The following is a 23044-nucleotide window of genomic DNA, read 5'->3' on the forward strand; positions in this document are numbered from 1 at the left end:
ATGGAAAAATATAGTAGAACATCCAAAATAACAATGGGATAGGGGAAATGAAATGAATAGCAACATGAGCTAAAAAGCTAAATCATGGGATGAGTAAAGAACATACAATAAGATAACAGAAATGAAATAAAAATGTACCATTCATTCCACTTGTGGAATATAATTTATTCAAAAGAAGGCATAAAAAGAGGGAGAAAAGAGTCTGGGCGCGGTGGCTCACGCCTATAATCCCAGCACTTTGGGAGGCCGAGGCAGGTGGATCATGAGGTCAGGAGTTTGAGACCAGCCTGACCAACCTGGTGAAACCCCGTCTCTACTAAAAATACAAAAATTAGCTGGGCGTGGTAGTGGGCACCTGTAGTCCCAGCTACTCGGGAGTCTGAGGGAGGAGAATCGCTTGAACCCAAGAGGTGGAGGTTGCAGTGAGCCGAGATCACACCACTGCATTCCAGCCTGGGTGACAGAGTGAGACTCCGTCTCAAAAAAATAAATAAATAAAAACAAATAAATAAAAGTGACAAAATAGATCTATATTTATTGACATAAAAAGATGTCTTATGCCGGGCACAGTGGCTCACACCTGTAATCCCAGCACTTTGGGAGGCTGAGATGGGCGGATCACGAGGTCAGGAGATTGAGACCATCCTGGCTAACACAGTGAAACCCCGTCTTACTGAAAATACAAAAAAAAAAATTAGCCGGGTGTGGTGGCGGGCGCCTGTGGTCCCAGCTACTCGGAAGGCTGAGGCAGAAGAATGGTGTGAACCTGGGAGGCGGAGCTTGTAGTGAGTAGAGATCGCACCACTGCACTCCAGCCTGGGTGACAGAGCAAGACTCCATCTCAAAAAAAAAAAAAAAAAAAAAAGATGTCTTATACATAGTGTTGAAATGTTAAAAAAAAAAAAAAAAAAAAGAAAGAAATACCCCATCTCTCTCTCTTAGGGACCCTGGATTTTTTGGTCCTCAGCACCCCTGAGACTAATGTTCCCCACTTTTCTTACACAGATGTCTCCCCAGAACCATATCAGGCAGGAAATCAGTGTTGGGAGGGCAGACCACACAGTCTGGTTTCTGAAACACTTTTGAACAGAAGTATTTTGACCTTCTGTCTCCTTCAGTCAGGACACTCCTAATTTTAATGTCCTTTTTATAGTTGTAGAAACTGGGGTTCACGAAATTAAAAGCTTCGCTTCAGGTCTATACAAGGCATTCGTCTCCTGGGTCTGCTAAAGGAAAGGAGGCCTGCTACGTGTCCTCTCAAAATGTGCTAGGGCATGCCAGGAGCAGAAGGATTAAAGGGGCTAGAAAATTCAATATGAGCTGGAGAAGAGGTGGAAGAAGGGTCAGGTTTCTGGGAGATGGGGGTGGCATACAGAAGGTAAGGCAGGCGGCATCCAAGATTCTCACCCATCCTACCACAAAGTCTTGCCTCTGCAGACACAACTCTACAAAAATCCAAGTGAGCCTTCAACAAATGATGAATGAATGAATGAATAAATGAATGAATAAAAAGGGAGACAAAGTTTATTGCTGTATTGGAAGGAATACAAAGTCAAGAACCAAACCCTTTTCAAACCTTGGTGGCCCCAGTTCCTCTGAGTTCCCCCACATTCATCAAATCCATAAGGTACCCCAAGTCTCCCTAAGACAGTCATGGGGTAGGAGGGTATCCTGTATCCAGCCCATGGGGATAGGGACTGAAGAGTCACCCTGGTCACCCCCATGCTGAGGTCTGTGCTCAGTTACCCATAAGTCTGCAGATCTCAGTCCTTGCACATTCCTTGGTGGGGTCTTGTGTGCAGGTTGCCTTGACTCAGAGCCAAATTTGGATGCAGACAGGAGTCCTGGTCACAGGTTTTGCAGGCAGAGAACTTGGTGGTGTCATCTGGGCAGGTAGCGTCATCTGTCCTGACCTCTAGGTATGGCAGGACCAAGATCGAGGCGTCACCAGCCCCCAGAAGGTTGTCTGAGCCAGGGAAGAATAAGTTGTGAATGAGATCATTCCTGGTGACTCAACCCATGCATCCAAGACGTGAGAGTCCATCACCCCCAAGCCAGGCCTTGGTGCCTGACTGTGGCTGGTGAGTTGGGGAACAAGGAGGGACTGGCTGTTGGTCTGTGTGTCCTCATGGATGGGGAGCTGGATGAGGGTCGTGGTCTCTTACCTGGGGTAAGGGGCAGTGCCGCCGTGCGTACCACTCCTGGCAGTACAGGCTGACCTGGATTCCCTGGCCTAGAAACAGCATGGTCCACATCAGCACGTTCCATGCCGGGCCGGTGCGCTGGTCATGCATCATGAAGTTCAACATTCCTGGTGCAGGAGGAAAGGTTGTCATTCCAGCTCCAGGAGTGCCTTATCTCCCTGGCTTCCCTCCCATTCCAGGCTATTGGGAAGAGATGGAACAAGAAGGCCCCATTGGAGAAGATCTTGAACTCAGGTGCAGAAATTCGTAGAGGTCTAAAGTGGCCCATGTAAAACTAGGATTCTTCAGTTTGCACTTCAGTATCCTGAATCTCGTACTGAGCCTCTCAACCTCATCCCAGTTTCCTCCTCTTTGTCTTCCTCCATGAGTGATCTATTCAAATGTTCTTCTCCAACCAGAAACCTCCTCCCACTTGTCCCAGGATACAGCTCGGCTGCCTCCCAGTGCTGCCTCCCTCCCTGCTTTCCAAGTCCCCCACCAACTCCACCTCTCAGTCTCAGCAGCCTCGCCTTCAGTCCTGGGGGCGAGGCCTCCCACCATCAGTCTGGGATCTCCAGGAGCAGGACCCAGGCCTCCCTCTGGATGGCTCCCCTCCAGTGGCACAGAGGCCAGCTCACCTCCGATGACAAGGAAGAGTATCAGCAGGACGGGATAGAAGAACCCCAGGACGAAGCAGAAGATATATTCATGGGCCACTGCGGAGACCAGGAACACACCCAGCACGGCTGCCCCTCGGGCCCGGGCACCAAGGAGCTGGCGGGGTCAGGAAGGGAGTGAAGAGCGAGTCTCCCTGAGCTCCTCCACAAAGAGCCCCCACCTTAGGAAGCCAGGGGGAGTGTGGTGCAGTGGAAAGAATATGGGATCTGAGGTCAGAAGGGGTGACATCAATCTTATTTAAGAGCATGCTGGCTGGGCACGGTCACTTACGTCTGTAATCCCAGCACTTTGGGAGGCCGAGGCGGGCAGATCACGAGGTCAGGAATTCAAGACCAGCCTGGCCAATATGGTGAAACCTCGTCTCTACTAAAAATACAAAAATTAGCTGAGCATGGTGGCATTCGCCTGTAGTCCCAGCTACTCAAAAGGCTGAGGCAGGAGAATCGCTTGAACCCAGGAGGCAGAGGTTGCAGGTGAGCCAAGATTGTGCCACTGCACTCCAGCCTGGGCAACAGGGCGAGACTCTATCTCAAAAAAAAAAAAAAAAAAAAAAAAAAAGAGCATGCTGCTATCCCATTGGGACTTAGGTGCCATTTTTAAATGCAGATATAATAATACTTATTTCTCAGGGTTACTGTGCTGATTAAATGTACGTAAAAACTCTTGGTAGCTGAAAATTGCTATGTGCATGTTCCTTAGAAGGCTAAGGTGGGAAACAATGCCCTGAGGACAGGGTGGAATTAAGGATAAAGATGGAAGAAAGTTAAGACTGCAAGGACTTTTTACCCATTGGGTTGGGTAAAATAAGAAAATGAGGACAGATGAAATCAAAAGGGCCCTTAGGCCTGGAAAAGGTGAGTGGTGTAGTTGCCACACTGTAGCAGGAGGGAAGGAGAGGGAAGGAAGGAGAGCCTCCGTTAACTGTGGGAGCTGAAGGGGTCTGCAGGGCCCATACCCGCAGCCCATCCTGATACACGTAGCTGTACAGCCAGTCATGGACCACCACGTTCCAAGTGCGGTAGTAGTTGGAGAAGGACGTTGAGTTCCACCAGTCCTGGAGAAGGTGGGGTCAGAGTGGGGGAAAGGAGGTAAGCAAGCATCTGGGTTCCAGCTCCTCCCCACTGCTCCCTCTGCCTGCACCCTATCCCAGTGTTCCAGAAGGGCTGGCTCCTGGCAGAACAGGGACAGCAGACACCCTCCCAGCTCCCTCCTCAGGTCACGGAGGCCCTGTCCTCCCTCCTACTCCCTCTCTCAGGAGAAGATTCCGTAGTACCATGCACACAAAACAGTTAGCCTGGCTTGTCAGGAGGTGGAGGGGTGGCATTATAACCACATCTAGAGGATTGCATTTCTTATTATGGGAGGTGAACAGTATGGCTGAAGTGACACCCAACCTGGCCACCATCTTCCCCAGATCCCTCCCTAACCCTCTCTGCCTCCAGCTTCCAACTGGCCTAGGTCCAGGCCCCACCCGGTAGAACATCCTGTCTCCAAATCGTAGCATCTCGGCAAAGGCGTTGAGCCAGCAATGGAGGAAGGCAAAGAAGATGAGTAGCAGCATGAAGATGCCTGGTGGATAGGGACAAGAGGCTGCAGGTCAGGCTGGCCCACATGGACCCACAGGCAGCCCTGATATGGGTTCTGAGGAGCCCCTGCCCAGAAACCAGGGCCCCAACTCTTACCATTTACTTATTGGTAATTCACAAATTTATGCATTCCTTTTTTTTTTTTTTTTTTTTTTTTGAGACAGGCTGGACTGCAGTGGTGTGATCATAGCTCACTGCAGCCTCAAACTCCTGGACTCAAGCGATCCTCCCACCTCAGCCTCCCAAGTAGCTGGAACTACAGACGTGAGCCACCACTCCCAGCTAATTTATTATTATTATTATTATTATTTTGAGACGGAGTCTCATTCTCTCTCCCAGTCTGGAGTGCAGTGGCGTGATCTCAGCTCACTGCAAGCTCCGCCTCCTGGGTTCATGCCATTCTCCCGCCTCAGGCGCCTGCCACCACGCCTGGCTAATTTTTTGTATTTTTAGTAGAGATGGGGTTTCACTGTGTTAGCCAGGATGGTCTTGATCTCCTGACCTTGTGATCCACCCGCCTTGGCCTCCCAAAGTTCTGGGATTACAGGCGTGAGCCACCACGCCCGGCTATTTTTAAATTTTTTGTAGAGATGAGATCTCACTATATTGTCCAGTCTAGTCTCGAGCTCCTGGCCTCAAGCAGTCCTCCTCCTTTGGCCTCCCAAAGTGTTGGGATTACAGGTGTGAGCCACTGTGCCCGGCCTTATGCATTCATTTATTCATCCATTTGTTCATGTACATTTACTTGGCATCACTTTATGACAGATGCTGGAGATAGAGATGAATCTCAAAGGGCCATTGGGAGTTCAGAGAGTAATTGAAATGAGACACACACAGAGACAGAGACAGAAAGATGTCCAACCATATGTCCAGGGCAAATGTAATGGGAGCTAAGTATGGTGGCATTGATGTGCCTGGGAGTACAGATAAACAGGTGGGTCATGGTAATTGATGGCTACAAAAGGAAGGCTTCCCACAGGAGGGGGCATCTCAGCCATGGGCCTCCAAGAAGCAACTAGATTCCATGGCTGAAAATTAGGAAAGGGTATTTCAAGCTGAGGGGCCAGTATGGGCAAAGGCCTGGAGGCATGGAAGTACATATCTTTCAGGGCTTGTGGTAGGATGAGAAGATAGGCTGGGGCTGCATGGGAAGGAGCCCTGGATGACACATCAAGGGTTCAAATCTAATCCGAAAGTGCCAGCATTGACTTATCACTAGAGTTTTTGAAGGAGGGTAGGGAATGATTAGTTGTAGTAGGAAAGTTCGCCTGGGCAGCAGTGTTAGGGGTAGATGGGAGAGGAAAGATCTGGGTGCCAGGGAGATGAGTTAGGAGGCTGATGTGGAAGGGGAGCAGATGGTCTGAACTGAGACCATGTCAATGGCCCTGACAGGAGGAGACAGACGTGAGGGGAGACTCAGAAGGAGAACGTGTTGAAACCGAGGGAAGGTAACTAGCAAGGCCTTCCCTGATTAGCCTTCCCCAGGGCACAGCTGCTCTAGCCCTACCTTAGTTGGCTCACCTGGCAACGTGGCATGCAGGATAGAGAGCACCAAGGCACGGGTGCTGAAGGGCTCTCGGCTCATGTTGGCAAAGACAGGAACACAGAGGCGGCCCAGGATGAAGCAGGCATAGAGCACACATCCCAGGGCCTGGAGGGGGCATGGGGACACATAACTGGAGAGGGACGCTGGCAGCTGCTGGTGGCATTGGACCTCTGGCCCAGCACTGGCCTTCTCTTCCCTTGGCATCACCCTCCCACTGCCTCCCCAGGCCTCCCAGAAATGTCCCCTCTCCACCACCATGAGTCACAGGTCCACCCTTCTACCCTATCTTCTCACCTGGGCAAAGTTCTTGGCCACATAATTCCACCTGACATAGGGCGTCCTGCAGCGGCAATGGGGACAATATGTTTCTCATTCTTTCATGTTGTTCTCTGTTCAGCCTGGGCACGGGTTCTGGGGCCCTCTCTCCGCAGTTCCCTTAATTGCTCAGGCCTGGGAGGATTATCTAGGGTGGTGGGATCTAGGATACTTTGAACTTTCCATAACAGAGATGACAAGTGAGTTTTAAGCATGGATGTCAACAAGGGTGTGTAGGATGGGTAGGATTTTCAGTACTAAAATCAGGACAGTCCTGGGTAAACCAGGAAAGTGGGTTGCCCTAGTGTCATTGTAGGCCGGGCAAGAAGACAGCGTAGTCTACCAGTCACCTATTTGTCATCTTTATTATGAGATGCTTCCTGAGAAAGTGGCCAGTGCCTGAGGTGAGCCTGAGGACCTCAAGGAGGGGAGAGTAGAAGGGCAAGTTTCCTGATGGGCCTGGGCATTTGGTGAAGGAGTACAGGGTCTTACCTGGGGTAAGTCTCCCTGTAGATGAGTGTTGGGCAGAAGAGGAAGTAGAGGTAGCTGGAGAAACTGGGGGCCTGGATCCCCTCACCTGGGGAGGAATGAGAGGGGTGGATTAGTAAGGGGAAGGGCAGAGGACAGACGTGAGGGGGCTGCTGGGGAAGGGTGGTGGGATTGGTGAGTGGAGAAATGGATAGGGTGGGGGTGAGGGATAAGCAAGGAGCTGGACGTAGGACCTGGATGGGGGCTAGGGGAGCTAAGCTGGGCAGGAGCGGAACTGGCTCTTTAACACCATCTCTTCTGCTTTCGTTTCAGGCACCCTATCTTCCAGTGCAGGGCCTGCTGTGGCCAGAGCTTCATTTGGTACCCACACGTTTGACAACCCATTCTCCTTCCCCTTCTGTCTGGACTTCCTAATACAGGCACATCTTATTTTACTGCACTTCCCAGATATTGCCTGTTTTACAAATTGAAAGTTTGTGGCAACCCTGCAAGAGATAAGGCTATCAGTGCCACTTTTTCCAACGGCAAGTGCTCACTTCATGCCACTGTGTCACGTTTTGGCAATTCCTGAAATATTTCTAACTTTCTTCTTATTATTATATGTGATATGGTGCACAGGCATAGAGCACACAGCCCAGGACCTGGAGGGGGTGTGGGGACACATAACTGGAGAGGGACACTGGCAGCTGCTAGTGGCATTGGACCTCTGGCCCAGCACTGGCCTCCTCTTCCCTTGGCACCACCCTCCCACTGCCTCCTCAGGCCTCCCAGAAATGTCCCCTCTTCACCACCACGAGTCACAGGTCCACCCTTCTACCTCTTCTTCTCACCTCGGCAAAAATCACTGTGACCATTGATTTTTAATGTTACTATTGTAATTGTTTTAGGGCATCATGAAACACACCCAAATAAGACAGCAAACTTAACTGACAAATTCTGTGTGTGTTCTGACTACTCCACTGACTGGCCATTCTCCCATCTCTTCTGTTCTCCTCGAGCCTTCTTATTCTCTGAGATACAACGATATTGAAATTAGGGAACAGGCTCAGTGGCTCACTTCTGTAATCCCAACACTTTGGGAGGCCAAGGCAGGAGGATTGCTTAAGCCCAGGAGTTCAAGACCAGCCTGGGCAACATAGCAAGACCTTGTCTCTAAAAAAAAAAAAAAATATTGGCCGGGCGCGGTGGCTCATGCCTGTAATCCCAGCACTTTCGGAGGCCGAGGTGGGTGGATCACTGGAGGTCAGGAGTTCGAGACCACCCTGGCCAACATGGTGAAACCCTGTCTCTACTAAAAGTACAAAAAAGTTAGCTGGGTGTGGTGACGCACACCTGTAATCCCAGCTACTCAGGAGGCTGAGGCATGAGAATCGCTTGAACCCAGAAGGTGGAGGCTGCAGTGAGCCAAGATTGTGCCATTGCACTCCAGCCTGGGAAACAGGGCAATACTCCATCTCAAAAAAAAAAAAAAAATTGAAATTAGGCCAATTAATAACCTTGAAATGGTCTTTAAGTGTTCAAGTGAGTGAAAGAAAGAGTTGAATGTCTCTCACTTTTTTTTTTTTTTTTTTTGAGATGGAATCTCAGTCTGTTGCCCAGGCTGGAGTACAGTGACACAGTCATGGCTCACTGCAGCCTCCACCTCCGAGACTCAAGTAATCTTCCCACCTCAGCCTTCCACACAGCTGGGACCACAGGCATTAGCCACCACACCTGGCTAATTTAAAAGAGTTTTTTGAAGTGAGACCCCATCTCACTAGGTTGCTCAGGCTGGTCTTGAACTCCTGGGCTCAAATGATCCTCCCGTCTCAGTGTCCCAGAGTGCTGGGATTACCTGTGTGAGCCACTGTGCTCATCCTGCAGCTGGTGACTTTAAGGGCTTTTGTTAAGGGCTAATGCAGCTGGTGACTTTAAGTTGGAGCCAGTGCCAACTTGTCATTCCAAAAATTCTAGGGCCCTTAAGAATAATGCTAAATATACTCTGCCTGTGCTCTATAAATGGAACAACAAAGCCTGGGTGACAAGCTGGGCCTGGAAATAGGAAATAGGAAAGTGCCAGAAGTCCTGGGTAACAGAGGTGCCATCTGTCAGAGGCAGAGGCTGAGAATGCCTAACGATGAAGGCCCATAGAGCCCAGCTGGATGCCAGGGCTGTGCCTAGTGGGCAACCTGGGCTTAGGAAGGCAGGGCTTTTATCAGGATCCTGCACCTACTGGCTTCATTCAGTCAGCCAAGAGGACTGAATTCACAACCGGGCAAGATTAAGGCCTCACCTCGTCTGGCACGAAGGGTCCCAGGCACAGCCTCTCTCAGGAAGGAGTAGCTTTTCATCAGGAACCTAACCTGTGGCAGAGTGGAAGGGAGGCCAAGTTGCTGTGTGGTATTAAGCAAATCGCTTAACCTCTCTGTGCTCTGGGTTACCTCTGAGAGGCAGGCAGAGAGTAAGATCTGTCTGGTCAGAGCCCATACGTTTTTTGTTGGATGGCTGTATAGCCTAACATATGCTGGGGTGAATGAAGGCTGCTGGGATAAGAGGCCAGAGCGGAGTCTTCCGGTCAACCTCCTGTGATGGCGGTGTCACAGTGTTTGCCTTCCAGCCTGCAGGTTCCCCAAATCCGTGGTAATGGACTCCGCCTGGTAACTAGCTCCGCCCCTGCCAATGCCGTCTCCAGCGCCCTCCCTCTCCTGGGCCCCGCCCCCTCTTTGAGGGACTCCCCCTCTGCTGAGATGGCCCCACCCGCCCGTTCCTTCCTGTCCCTCAGCAGGGCTCGGCCCTCACCTGCTCGAAGACCAGGACACAACGGGAGGCCGGCGGGAGCTGATGCTCCACGGCCACGTGGACCGGCAGGGCGCAGAGCACCACGGCATGCGCGGCTAGCAAAGCGCAGCCCAGGCCTGTCGCCAGCGTCCAGGTGCCCCTGGCCCCCTGCCTGGCCCACAGCCGCAGGGCCTGGTACGGCGCCAACAGGGTGGACAGAAACATGGGCACCCAGGTCACCAGTGCCAACGGCAGCTGTCCGAAGCTGAAGATCAGTAGGTCAAACTCCAGCAGCAGCCTTAGAGTGGGGAAGGAGAGACAAAGTAGACAAGTGAAGCCCATTCTTGTCCCCTTCCTCTTCAGTTCGAGCTCCTGGAAGATGAACTGAGGTATCTTGATCAGGTTGTGAGCTCCCCATCTCTGGAGGTGTTCAAGACGGCACCTCTGTGGCACAGGGCGTTGCTCCAGGAGACTCAGTCATGGCACGAGTTTGATTCTAAATGACCTTGAGAGCCGTCTCTGGTTTCATGGTGTTGCTAAGGGCTCAGTACTCTATATACAACACATGTTAGGATATGAGGTAACTAGACTGACTTTCCTTAGTTTTGTTCCTTTGGAGCGTCTGTCGTAGATTGGAGCTAATAGGATGCCAGTTGTTCAGTGTTTTGTTAGCCTAGGTTAATAGTGTATGGTTTGTTAAGGGGAAAAACTGAAAATAACCTAAGTGTCCATTAGTAAAGGACTAAGTGAACAAATCTGGCACCTCCATACTCTGCAGTCCTTCAAACCAATGGACTAACATGAAAAGATCCTTAAAATAAATTGTTAGGGAGTAAAATGAAATTACAAAATAATAGGTACAGTTTCTTATTTATGTGAAACCTCCACAATGTACCTATCTTTGGTACTGAATGTCAATGCATGGAAAATGCTCTGGAGGGAAACTCAGAAACTGTTTTTTTTTTTTAGAGACAGAGTCTCGCTCTGTCACCTAGGCTGGAGTGCAGTGGTGCAATCTCTGCTCATTGCAACCTCCGCCTCCCAGGTTTAAGCAATTATCCTGCCTCAGCCTCCTGAATAGCTGGGACTACAGGTTTGCACCACCACGACTGGCTAATTTTTTTTTTTTTTTTTTTTTTTCAGTAGAGACAGGGTTTCACCATATTGGCCAGGCTGGTCTTGAATTCCTGACCTCAAGTGATCTGCCTGCCTCGGCCTCCCAAAGTGCTGGGATTACAGGCATGAGCCACTGCGCCCAGCCAGAAACAGTTTAAAATCCTCTGAGAGCAGTGTGGGATTGAAGGAGGTGGTCAAGAAGGACTTCCTTTCCAGGAAAAAATGTATTTGAGCTTTTTACTGAGATTTTATCATTTTTAGTTTTTTAATTTTTTTCTTATGCAAACCTAGCAGTAGATTTTGTCCTTTTAATATTTGTATAACTAACAACAAAAATTTTACCAAAAGGCGGTGCTGTTGCTGAACCTGTGGATCCTTGGTCCTGTTTTTTTATTGCTTCCCAAGCCCGACATAGGGAGAGGGGATGTGGCAGGCCAGGTTTCACTAATACAGGCCTCCATAACAACCGTTTCAGTACTTAATGAGTGGTTAAGTTAAATATTAAAAGCCAGTGCCCTTATACAAAGGCCAGAATGTAACAAAAGCCCACCAAGAGTTTTGCCTAGGCCTTTCCTGAACCTCAAAGTATGATCAAACAAGTTTTATTGGGGGTCTGAAGAAACTCCCCAGGCCTCCACAAATGAGTTTATTGGGATTCTGAAGGAACTCCCCAAACCTCTGTGATTTAGCAAGAGATAAGAGAAGGGTAATCACCCCAGCACCTGGACCCATTTAGATTAAGGAAACTTACTGAGGCTCCAGAAGAAGGTCTTCAAGACTCAGACCTTAGTTATAGATTAAAAGAAGTTAATCACTTATATATTTAGATGAATGCACACCTACACATAGACATAGAGCTTAGAAGGTATATAAGCTCTGGAAAACTTTATAATTTTTAGTTGGCCTGGTGATAATTTCCAGGCCTCTCCCTATAACCGGTTACAGAAATAAAAACTCTCTTCCTCCCCAGTTCATCTGCATCTCGTTACTGGGCCGCAAGAAATAGCAGTCCAACCCTCAGTTTGATCTGGGAACAAAATTTGGCAAGCCAGCCAGGAGAGACCAGGATGGTGCTGTGTTCAGCCGCCAGCAGCTTGCGATGAGACAGTCTTCAGGAGGGTCCAAGCAGCTGCCTGTGAGATTTTTCTTGGGGACCCTCCTGAGGGCTATCCCGTGTGCAAAATTGCACATCCCTTTCACTACTGGGGAAGAACAGAGATCAGAAGCAGACACGCTCAAAGGGTGAGTTAAACAGATCATATGCCGGGAGCCTATTGTTTTCCTATCGGGGCTTGTTAAGCCATTTGTCCGGTACCACCAAGGGAAGCAATAGGGCTCACTCATACGCCTGCTTTGCATTTTGGTTGAGATCAGGTTTTGAGTTGGTTTTGAGTCTGTTTTGCCTGAGTGCACTCCCCCTTGTGTTGTCCAAAATTTGTCTCCACTTATTTGTGTATCTGTCTTATTCCCTTTGATAGCATGTAAACTTGAAAATAGGAGGTATTGGCCGGGTGCAGTGGCTCACATCTGTAATCCCAGCACTTTGGGAGGCCGAGGCGGCTGGATCATGAGTTCAGGAGTTTGAGACCAGCCTGGCCAAGATGGTGAAACCCCATCTCTACTAAAAAAATTAGACAGGTGTGGTGGCGGATGTCTGTAATCTCAGCTACTTGGGAGGCTGAGGCAGAGCATTGCTTGAACCCAGGAGGCAGAGGTTGCAGTGAGCTGAGATTGCACCACTGCACTCCAGCCTGGGTGACAGAGCAAGACTCTGTCTTAAAAAAAAAAAAAAAAGAAAAAGAAAATGGGAGGTATTGGGTCCATTCCTGCTGAGAGGCCACTGGGAAGGAAAAATATTTTCTAGACGCTCAATGGTTGCGAGTCAGCTTAATTAAAAGCTAACATCCAAGATGTATATACGTATGTGTGCATGTGTGCACGTTTGTGTTTAAAAGGCTTTCATGTTTTTGGTTTTGCTTTTATTTCTCTCCTAGGACCTTGTCTTTTTTTTTTTTTTTTTCCTGAGACAGAGTTTTGCTCTGTCACCCAGGCTGGAGTGCAATGGAGCAATCTTGGCTCACCACAACCTCCACCTCCCGGGTTCAAGCAATTCTCCTGCTTCAGCCTCTCGAGTAGCTAGGATTACAGGTATGTGCTACCACGCCTGGCTAATTTTTTATTTTTAGTAGAGACAGGATTTCCCCATATTGGTCAGGCTGGTCTCAAACTCCCGACCTCAGGTGATCTGCCCACCTTGGCCTCCTAAAGTGCTAGGATTACAGGTGTGAGCCACCACACCCGGCCAGGACCTTGTCTTTTTGAGTAAAAGTTTTTTTCCTTCTCAGTTGACTGAATTCTGTTTTCTTGATTAATAGCTATTACAACAGAAGCTACTCTGGGGTTTTTAAGAAAAAGTGTAATTGAGAGACATAGAAATGTCTTTGGGGAAAAAAAATGTAAGTGCACTGTAAAAGCCTCACATGATCTAGCTTCATAATAATTCTCCCTTTTTGAAAACCCAGGATTCAGTGTAAGATCTGCCCAGAGCACAAAGATCCAGTTAAAAGAGAGGAAAAAGGAGGTCTTAGGAATCTATAAAATGTACTTCTATTGGCATGCCTAATACGTCTGTGTATTTATGTCTTGTGTATACCATGTTTCACTACTGAAAATATATAAAAGAGTTCTAATTAATTGGCTCAAAGAAAAATAAAAGCACTTAAATACTTTAACAGAAAAAAGGAAAGACTAGTCAAATGCTTTTTCAAGTTTATGCGACTTAAATAAAATCTTTAATAAATAAGCTAGCTTTAAAAATTATTGGTAAAGTGATACTAGAAATGTCTTCAGAGTCACCAGCATACATTTTTGTTTGCATTTATTGATCAAGCAATTTCATACTTATCTCGCCAAATACTATAAGGTGTCAAAATTCGGCATAGAGGCTACAAAACTATAACTCAGCCCAAAACAGAATGATCTTTGCTCGTGTCATTTTTAATAAAGGAAACATTAATATTGTTTAATGAAGATAGCTACATCTTGAATTATTTAGTAAAATACCCTAACTTCTACTCTTGTGGCCTTAGACAGTCTAGTCCACAGACATGAAGGAAGTTTGTTCTGGGAAAGGACTGTTATCATTCTCTGTTTTAAAGCTACACTATAGGCTGGGCAAGGTGGCTCACACCTATAATCCCAGCACTTTGGGAGGCCGAGGCAGGCAAATCATGAGGTCAGGAGATCGAGACCATCCTTGCTAACATGGTGAAAACCCGTCTTTACTAACAATACAAAAAATTAGCCGGGCGTGGTGGCAGGCGCCTATAGTCCCAGCTACTCGGGAGGCTGAGACAGGAGAATGGTGTGAACCCGGAAGGTGGAGCCTGCAGTGAGCCGAGATTGTGCCACTGCACTCCAGTCTGGGTGACAGAGCGAGACTCCATCTCAAAAATAAGTAAATAAATAAAATAAAGCTACACTACAAACTAAGTTAATGAACAAGAATGGCTTGGAGGTTAGAAGCAAGATGGAGTCAGGTCACATCATTCTCACTGTCTCAGTTACAATTTTGCAGTGGCGGTTTCATAACTTTAAATTATGACTATTGCAGTTTTCATAATTTAGGCAAATGATTAAAATAAATAATTAGATAAATGTAATGGGATAAATACTCATAAACAAACTTGTCATAATTTAGAATCTAAAGTAAAACAACAGATATTTCATTATTTGGGTATTTTCCAATAAAAATATATTGTAGGAAAACATTCTTTCTAAAAATTGTATCCTTTTTAAAGGGTAACTAATTTTTGTCTAATTCAAACCTTATCTAAAGGTTATATATAAAACAAGGTAAAAAAACAGGAAATAAGAGACATATAAAGAAAGTTATAAAAATAAAGACAACTTTAAAGATTATTGGTAAACTAAAAATATCTTCAAAAATGTAAACATTTGGTTTAAATTATGGTTGTCAGATATTAGGTTTGCTAAATGCTTTAGGTCATAAACTGCTTCTTTAGCTTAAAAATTGTTAAATTGATTTTGGAGCGTTAGATTCTAGATAAGGCTAGGGACATGTGAAATTAGCCATCCCCCCTAGATATGCAAAAATATATTAAAGAAAAGAGAATTTATATAAGAAAGGATCTTGTATGGTAAATTCTTGTCCTAAAGTAAAATAACTGGTTATTTAAAGAGAAACATGTTTAGGACAAATCAGAAAGTCAAGGCATGTCAGAGATTGTCTGTGGAAGTCCTGAAAGAATTTATTAAAGGAAATTTGTACAAGAAATGTTACACAATTTAAAGGTGATTAGGCCTCCTAAATGCTTTATGACTCAGAAATTGTCTGTGGAAGTCCTGAAAGAATTTATAAAAGGAAATTTATACAAGAAATGTTACACAATTTAAAGGTGATTAGGCCTCCTAAATGCTTTATGACTCTTAGCTATACAACTTGCCTGCTTTACAGCTAGGTAAGTCCTAGGACACATGGAGTTAGACGCTGGAATAAGTCAGACCTTATCTGTACTTCTGTCTAGGTCATAGGCTCCACACCTAGTACATAATTAAAATCCCAAACTTGCCAAGGTTTTCACCAAAAGTAAAGGTTGCTAAGAGTTAATGGTGTAATATATATTTAACACTGTTGAAGAAACAATTTATGTGCAAGGTGTATAAGAAAAGTAAAATATACTTTTGGTAAAAAGATTATAAGAAGGCATGAGAATATGGATTTTTCCCTAGATTAAAAGGTAAAAGGATTGTTTTAAGTTGGGTAAGATAAAGATGGAGGTTTAAGCAAGTTGTGGAAAGTTGATTGTAAAGGAAATTCTGTGTGTAAACATATTGGCTAAAGTTAAAGGGGTATCATCCAGTTTCTTCTGTAAATTGAGCGTTAAAATAAAAGCACAATGGGTTTCTCTTAGAGCACTAACCTGCTCTTTAACAAAAATTGTAAAGGGTTCTAAAAAGTCTATAAAAATCCTACCTTATGGTCAAACATTAAAATTGGATAATCATGTGTATAAGGTTTTATTAAGACTTAGGTTTAAGGCCAGGTGCAGTGGCTCACACCTATAATCCCAGCACTTTGGGAATGTCAAGGCAGGTGGATCGCTTGAGGTCAGGAGTTCAAGACCAGCCTGGCCAACATGATGGAACCCCATCTCTACTAAGAATACACACAAAAAAATTAGCTGGGTGTGGTGGCATATGCCTGTAATTCCAATTACTTGGGAGGCTGAGGCAGGAGAATCACTTGAATCCAGGATTCAGAGATTGTAGTGAGCCGAGATCATGCCACTACCCTCCAGCCTGGGTGATGGAGTAAGACTCTGTCTCAAAAAATAAAATAAATAAATAATCGGTTTTAACATTAATAGTACACTAATATAAAGGTGAAATTTGGCTTATTTGGTACCAAAAATCATACAGGAAGCATTGCCAAATATAAAATGGGGTTTGACTTTCTTTGGGCTATATTTGTATAAATATGTTATTGGTATGTATTCCAAAGTTATGGGAGACTCCTATAATTCTGATATATCTTAGTGTACATTGTCAATAATAATTATAATTGTTATTTATTTATTTATTTATTTTTTTAGATGGAGTCTCACTCTGTCGCCCAGGCTAGAGTGCAGTGGTGTGATCTTGGCTCACTGGAACCTCCGCTTCCCAGGTTCAAGTGATTCTTCTGCCTCAGTCTCTCAAGTAGCTGAGACTACAGGCACGCACCACCATGCTTAGCTAATTTTTGTATTTTTAGTAGAGACGGGATTTCACCATATCGGCCACGTTGGTCTTGAACTCGTGACTTTGTGATCCGCCCTCCTTGGCCTCCCAAAGTGCTGGGATTACAGGCATGAGCCACTGTGCCCAGCCATTGTTATGTTAAATTGTTGTGGGCTACAGAGGTAACAGATTTCCTTGTCAATTGTGTCTTTAACTATGGCTACCCTAAAACTGTTTGTCATCCATAAACAATTGTTGTCTTGTTTTGGTCCTCTTTAGAAGGTGGTTTTATAATCAGCAATAAAGCTCTAACAGGTGCTTTTGAATGCAGGTTTCTGATAACTTTGTAGACTGTGACATCAAAATGGAGGAAAAACATTCAGGACTCTTGAAGAGTTAAAATATTCATTAATATGAAGCAGAGCAGGAATTAACTGCGTGAACTGAACTAATAGGAGACTGAAGTGATCTTTTTCACTTTTTGCTTAAAATGTTGCTAGTCCTTTGTTTTGCTTTGCAGAGTCAAGGAAACTTTTCTTTTGAGCTATTAATAGCTTTTAACAATTAAGTAAAGTATACTCCTATGAATAAAATTTGGAGCATGTTTGTTTCTCTCTACCTGATTTCTCCAGAATTTGGAAACTATTTGTAATATAGTTATTTGCATAAGTACAATAAGAATCTGTTTTCTTTTGTAACAGGACATAATTAGAAAAACTGGTTATTTTGCCAAGGCTTTGACTGGAATGGTGTACTCTTTTTTAAGGAATCAAACTTGACTTATGAAGTCAATAAAGCCCTTGAAAACTGGCGTCATATTTTGTGTACACAGTCCCTGTCCAGGGTTTCTGATCTGTGGTAGGTAAAGAATGTCCTTTTCTGACAGGCCAGGAACCCCAAGTTATCTTGGAACCTCAAGAGGAGAGGAATTCACCCAACTCATAGGTATTTATTGGTACAAATCCATGGCTGGGATCAGCTTTAAAAGGACTTATCTCAGATTCCTTCTATGGAACAAAGTTCCATCAAAGCCAATTTAAAAGGCCTATGTGAAACTAATTATTCTTGCTGTACTGTATACAAATAATTAAGGCAAGTATAATAAAGCAAACCAGTCCTACTATGATCTTTTAATAAAAATGGGAAACTGGAGAGAGAAAAATTATGTTTCAAAAACTATGGCTGGGCTCAGTGGCTCACACCTGTAATCCCAGCACTTTGGGAGGCCGAGGTGGGCAGATCACCTGAGGTCAGGGGTTCGAGACCAGCCTGGCCAACATGGTGAAACCCAGTCTCTACTAAAAATACAAAAATGAGCCGAACACAGTAACACGTGCCTGTAGTCCCAGCTACTCAGGAGGCTGAGGTTGGAGATTCGCTTGAACCCGGGAGGTGGAGGTTGCAGTGAGCCAAGATCATGCCACTGCACTCCAGCCTGGGCAACGGACCGAGACCCTCTCTCAAAAAAAAAAAAAAAAAAAAAAAGTACATCTGTTGTTAAATTCTAGGCTTGCCTGATGTTTTTTAGTTTTTATTATTTTCTGCAGTTTGGATTAAATTCTAACTTTTCTGGCTACAGGTCTCCAAAATAATGTTTTCAATTTTTTCCTCTTTCTTTTCCTTTTCCCCATTCTTCCTAATTGGTAATCACTGAAACCTAAGCTGTGCTTTCTTAAAGCCCTGCAAACTGAAGACTAGACAACTTAAACTTCAGAAGAAAAGAGCAGTAGCCTATTTATATGTGTTGTTGCATACTATTATGTTTCAGCAGGTGCTGCCTCTAAGGCCCCGAAACAGAGAGTGCTACTGGGAACAAATCAACCTCTTCCACTCCAGTGCTGCTTTTGGTGCCCCATAACGATAACCCCCTCTCAGCAGGAAGTAGCCAGAAAGATTACGACTCCCCATCTACCTGCGATTCTCATGATAAATAAATATACACGCATGAAAAAAATCATGTGTAAATTGACAGTGGGGACTGTGACAAGCAGGTCTCACTAATACAGGCCTCCATAACAACTGTTTCAGTACTGACTGAGTGGTTAAGTTAAATGTTAAAAACCAGTGCCCTTATACAAAGGCTGGAATATAACAAAAGTCCACCAAGAGTTTTGCCTAGGCCTTTCCTGAACCTCAAAGCATGATTAAACAAGTTTTGCTGGGGGTCTGAAGAAACTCCTCAAACCTCCGTTATTTAGCAGGAGACAAGAGAAGGGTAATCACCCCAGCACCTGGACCCATTTAGATTAAGTAAACTTACTGAGGCTCCAGAATAAGGTCTTCAAGACTCAGACCTTAGTTATAGATGAAAAGAAGTTAATCACTTATGTCTTTAGATGAATGCACACCTACACATAGACGTAGAACTTAGAAGGTATATATGCTCTGGAAATTGTAATTTTTAGTTGGCCTGGTGATAATTTCCAGGCCTTCTCCCTGTAACTGGTTACAGAAATAAAAACTCTTTTCCTCCCCAGTTCATCTGCATCTCGTTATTGGGCCATGAGAAATAGCCCCAACCCTCAGTTTGGTCTGGGAATAGTGGGAGGCATGAAAATACAGACCCCCAGGGGTATACAGCTCTCTGAGGCTCATCCTCACAGTTGGGTGGGGTGCTCTGTGGGGGAAATGACCCACCCAGGCACTTGGGTACATGTCTGTCTTCCCCACAAGACTGGGAGTGCCTCACAGACAGGAGTGGGGTCTGCCCCCCTCATTTCTCTGGCCACTAGGACTGGTACTCGGGAGGTGCTCAATGGAGGTTACTTGGATAGAACTGACTTGGAAAGGAGTGTGTATGGGTGTGCATGTGTGCACATACACACACACACACACACATCTGCCTCAGGGCAAGGTGTCATTGAGAAACATTTGATAGTGGCTGGCCCTGGGAGGACAGACAAAGGGCCAACCAAGGTTGGGGAAGGAAGGGATCCTAGAGAGTGTTTCAGGTGGGAAGGCTGTTGGGAGCAATGTTGGTACATGTCCAATAACCAAAGGGGGAACCTGTGTCCTCTTGCCCCAAGGGCAGGTGGGGCACTGAAGACCCAGAGGGTCTGATCAGATAGGTGTGCCTGTCCCAGGTGGGAAGGGGACCTACCTGCCCTCATCAATGAAGTCGATGGCCAGGGTGCTGATGATGAAGACACACAGGCCAGCGATGAACATGTGGTAGATGGTGCGGAAATGCTGCACCTCCATCAGCTCACTGGAGGAACAGGGGCCCGAAAGTCAGTGTGGGAGGGTCCTCAGGGTCATGTGAACTAGCTCAGACACTGTACACATGAGGCATGGGGCCTAGCGATTCAGAACTTCCAGCTAGAGGCCTTTCTTCCACAACCATGCCCAGGGCAAATAGGGGGCCCGCACCTTAGAAACCCTTTCCAAGTCCTCCCCACGAACCACCTAGAGCCTGGGGATGAGAAATGAGGTATCTTGACCCCTAGCCAAAGCCCTTTCTTTTCCTCCCATTACTTGTCATCACCCCGACTTACTCAAGCAGGGACTTGCGGATGATGAAAACTTTCTGTTTCCCCAGGGATGGCTCCTGAGTCCTGAATTGAGATGTTTGTTCAGGGTCAGGAAAAAGTCAGTGGGCAGAGGGCAGGGCCATGCAGAAGGTCAATGCTTGGGAGCCAAGGGGAGTGGTAGGGAAAAGTCAGGGCCAGAGGGCAGGACCGGGTGAAAGGTCAGGGCCAGGGCAGAGCGAGGCCCAGTAGATGGAGGCCAGTGTTAGGAAGACAAGGGGGGAAGAGGGAAGGCTGGAGTCGCGGTCCTGCTAAGGCTGGCAAGGGCACACAACGTGATGTTTATAGCTCATGATCCTTGCTACAGAGGAGCCCCCGCAGCTGTTCCCCAGACTCACCTGCTCAAGGAATCTGGGGGAGGAGGGGGCAGAGGTTTGTCTTGTGATGGGTAGGATTGTATAGCCTCCAGCATGGCCCGATCCAGCAGCTCCCTCAGTTGTCCCTGCACTTGCTCCAGCAGTTGTGCCTTCACAGTCTACGGGACAAAGCCAGGGCAGAGCCCACTGTCCCTCCAGTCAGCCATCCTTTCATTCACCAGACATTCACTGAGTTTCTGTCTATGCCAGGCACAGTGCTTTTTAAAAAAAAAAAAAACAAAAACCTAGGGGGTCAGCAGGAATGGGGGATCAGTGCTGGCAGCCCTGTGGGAGGAAGGGCAGGCATTGGTGGGGTGGTGATGGGTCTGCTGGTGGAGTAGGACCCCACGATGCTAAGTGCTGTGGTAAAAAGATGAACAAACCATGATTCCTGCCCAGAGCTGATCTCCTTCTGGCTTCCTGGGGCAGCAGTGAGGATCAGGGAGTGACAGCAGGAGCAAGGCTTCCCCTCCCTGGGTCTGAATTCCAGCCTGGTCACCTCTGATTGTCACACCTCACCCCTGGCCTCCAGCCGCACTAGCAGGAAGACTCTATCTACTGGCTGGCTTTTGGTGACCTTTGGGACCTGCACTTCAAACCCCTCCATCTCCATCCTTAATTCTAACCTGATCTTTGCACTCAGGAACAAGTCATCAGGCTGGGCACCGTGGCTCTCACCAGTAATCCCAGCACTTTGGGAGGCCGAGGAGGGTGGATCACTTGAGGTCAGGAGTTCAAGATCAGCCTGGCCAATATGGTGAAACCCTGTCTCTACTAAAAATACAAAAAAAAATTAGCCACACCTGGTGGCACTCATCTGTAGTCCCAGGTACTTGCTTGAACCTGGGAGGCAGAGGTTGCAGTGAGCCGAGATTGTGCGGATGCACTCCAGCCTGAGCGACAGAGTGAGACTTTGTTTCAAAAAAAAAAAAAAAAAAGTCATCTTTATCACCAAGCCTCACTCCTGCTTCCTGCTACCAAGGATCTGTCCACTTGACTTCTGACCTCTGACATCCCTCACCTCCATGTGTTGGGTCCATTGTACCAAGTCCGGGGCTCTGTGCGTCTCAGTGTTTCCTGGGAGGAGGGATCAAAGGCACAGTCAACAGGAGGAATTGGGGTCTGCAGACCCAGAGGCATCCTGTGTTCAGGAAATGCTTTGTGTGCTCAGCCTGCCCTCACCCCAACCAGCCAATATCTAGTATCATGGTTGGGGCTACTAGAAGGGGAAGTTGCTGTTGCCAGTGGTGAGGAGGCCATAAGCAAGCAAGGGGCCTGGTGACATTACTGGGAACAGGGCACTCAGGGAATGGGAAGCTACTCCATTCCCCATCTGGGGCTAAAAAGTCAGAAAGATAAGGCCAGGCCACAGCTCTGACATAGCTCTTTTCTGTTCCATCTCCCAGCTGGGTGGCTCGGGGCTGAGGCCAGGGTCTGCCTTCCTTGGCCTCTCTGGACAGCAGGAAGGATTGGCATCAGGCAGTTGGAGCCTTCTCTCCACAGAGCATCTCTCCCCCACTCCCTCTCCACCCGCCTGTGCCTTCTGCACCCCCGAGGGCAGCTCACCATCTGGACAGCATTGGCGCTCCCGCTCCCCTCCCAGCCCTTCTGTCCTCTGCAGACGCAGACGGGCCTTGCCTGGCTCCATGGTGTGGTCTCCAGTGGGCAGCAGGCAGCCCTTGCCTGTGTTCCCTCCTTCCTTCACAGTGTGGCCTGCCCTGCAGAGCTCTTGTCCCACTCAGCTCAGGTGACAGCTCCAAAGACTAAAGTCCTTTCAGGAGGAGGGGGCCTCTGGGAGAGCGATAGGTTATCTGATCTGGAGAGCAGAGCTTCTCAGATTCAGGCCTCACTCTGCTGTCTGTCGCAGGGATGGCCACATCCCCCTAACACCCCAACCACCATCCAGATGTCCACTCCAAGGGTGCTATCCACCCTGCCACACACACACAGGAATAGTGGCTGGGTACATCGTGGGGAGGGGAACTTTGCCTCTCAGAAGCTTGTCACCTAGCATGGCTGGCCTTCCAGTCTCTCTCCCAGCAGGCTGAAGGTCAGGGAGGAGTCGGAAATGTCTTCATGTATCAGTGCGTTCAGCTCGCTTTCACCACAAGGTGTGTGATTGACGCATGTGGTAATATTCTGATGGGGTTGGCACCGTGCTACTCACGGAACTGGGGACCCTCCAGGAAAGGCTGAGTGTCAGGGCCCCTGAACATCTGCGCTTCCTGACACCTGCTTGGGTGAGCATGTAGGCAGAAAGGAGGCTAAACAAACACGTATTCAGCACCTGAGGAATACCAGGTATTGTCACATACGGAAGAACCAGATGTAAACCTCCCTCTGTCATTTACCAGCTATATAATTTCAGGCAAGTGACCCCAAATTTTAAGCCAGTTTCCTCCTCTGAAAAATAGGGGCAAAAATCCCTATATCACAAGGTTATTGTAAGCTCAAAATGAGGTTGACCAGGTAAAATCACATGATTCAGGGCCATGGGATGAGCTCATATATTAGTAATAATTTCCTTCTTTTTTTAATAGGAAGTAACAGAAGGGTACGTGCTTTGAGAGTTCCTCTTTGCTGGGTTCCTGCTAGGATTAACTATTAATCCTTCCCCTCCCTTTGTGTCCAAAGATCAGTGTTAGAAACAAGGTCACAACTTCAGATGAAGGCCATGATCTCAGTGTCTCCCCTTCCCACTCCCAACTCCTGGTGGGCAGCTCTGTGAGGCTTGATGGCTTGAAGATTC

The 23044-nt window shown here is 47.0% G+C and overlaps 1 protein-coding gene across 1 annotated transcript; it reads right to left on the minus strand.

Moving 5' to 3' along the window:
- Positions 1-1502: 1502 nt before the first annotated feature.
- On the minus strand, positions 1503-22035 carry SOAT2 (sterol O-acyltransferase 2). Its single transcript, XM_032173638.2, has 15 exons — positions 21862-22035; positions 21317-21372; positions 20278-20414; positions 19907-19966; positions 19513-19620; positions 9576-9852; positions 9070-9139; positions 6801-6885; positions 6288-6333; positions 5969-6098; positions 4333-4430; positions 3817-3915; positions 2822-2957; positions 2166-2311; positions 1503-1966 (listed from the first exon to the last, which is right to left on the minus strand). The coding sequence occupies exons 1-15, from the start codon at positions 21941-21943 to the stop codon at positions 1916-1918; spliced, it is 1581 nt and encodes a 526-aa protein (XP_032029529.1). The 5' UTR covers positions 21944-22035; the 3' UTR covers positions 1503-1915.
- Positions 22036-23044: the final 1009 nt, after the last annotated feature.

The sequence above is a fragment of the Hylobates moloch genome, unplaced genomic scaffold (genome assembly GCF_009828535.3).
Source record: "Hylobates moloch isolate HMO894 unplaced genomic scaffold, HMol_V3 SCAFFOLD_13, whole genome shotgun sequence".
In the NCBI taxonomy this organism is placed as follows: Eukaryota; Metazoa; Chordata; class Mammalia; order Primates; family Hylobatidae; genus Hylobates; species Hylobates moloch.

Coding starts and splice junctions, on each gene's coding strand:
- SOAT2 (XM_032173638.2), bottom strand. CDS start 21,943: ATGGAGCCAGGCAAGGCCCGTCTGCGTCTGCAGAGGACAGAAGGGCTG. Junction 20,415..21,316: donor AATGGACCCAACACATGGAG/GTGAGGGATGTC, acceptor TTTGTCCCGTAG/ACTGTGAAGGCACAACTGCT. Junction 19,967..20,277: donor CCCCCAGATTCCTTGAGCAG/GTGAGTCTGGGG, acceptor ATCTCAATTCAG/GACTCAGGAGCCATCCCTGG.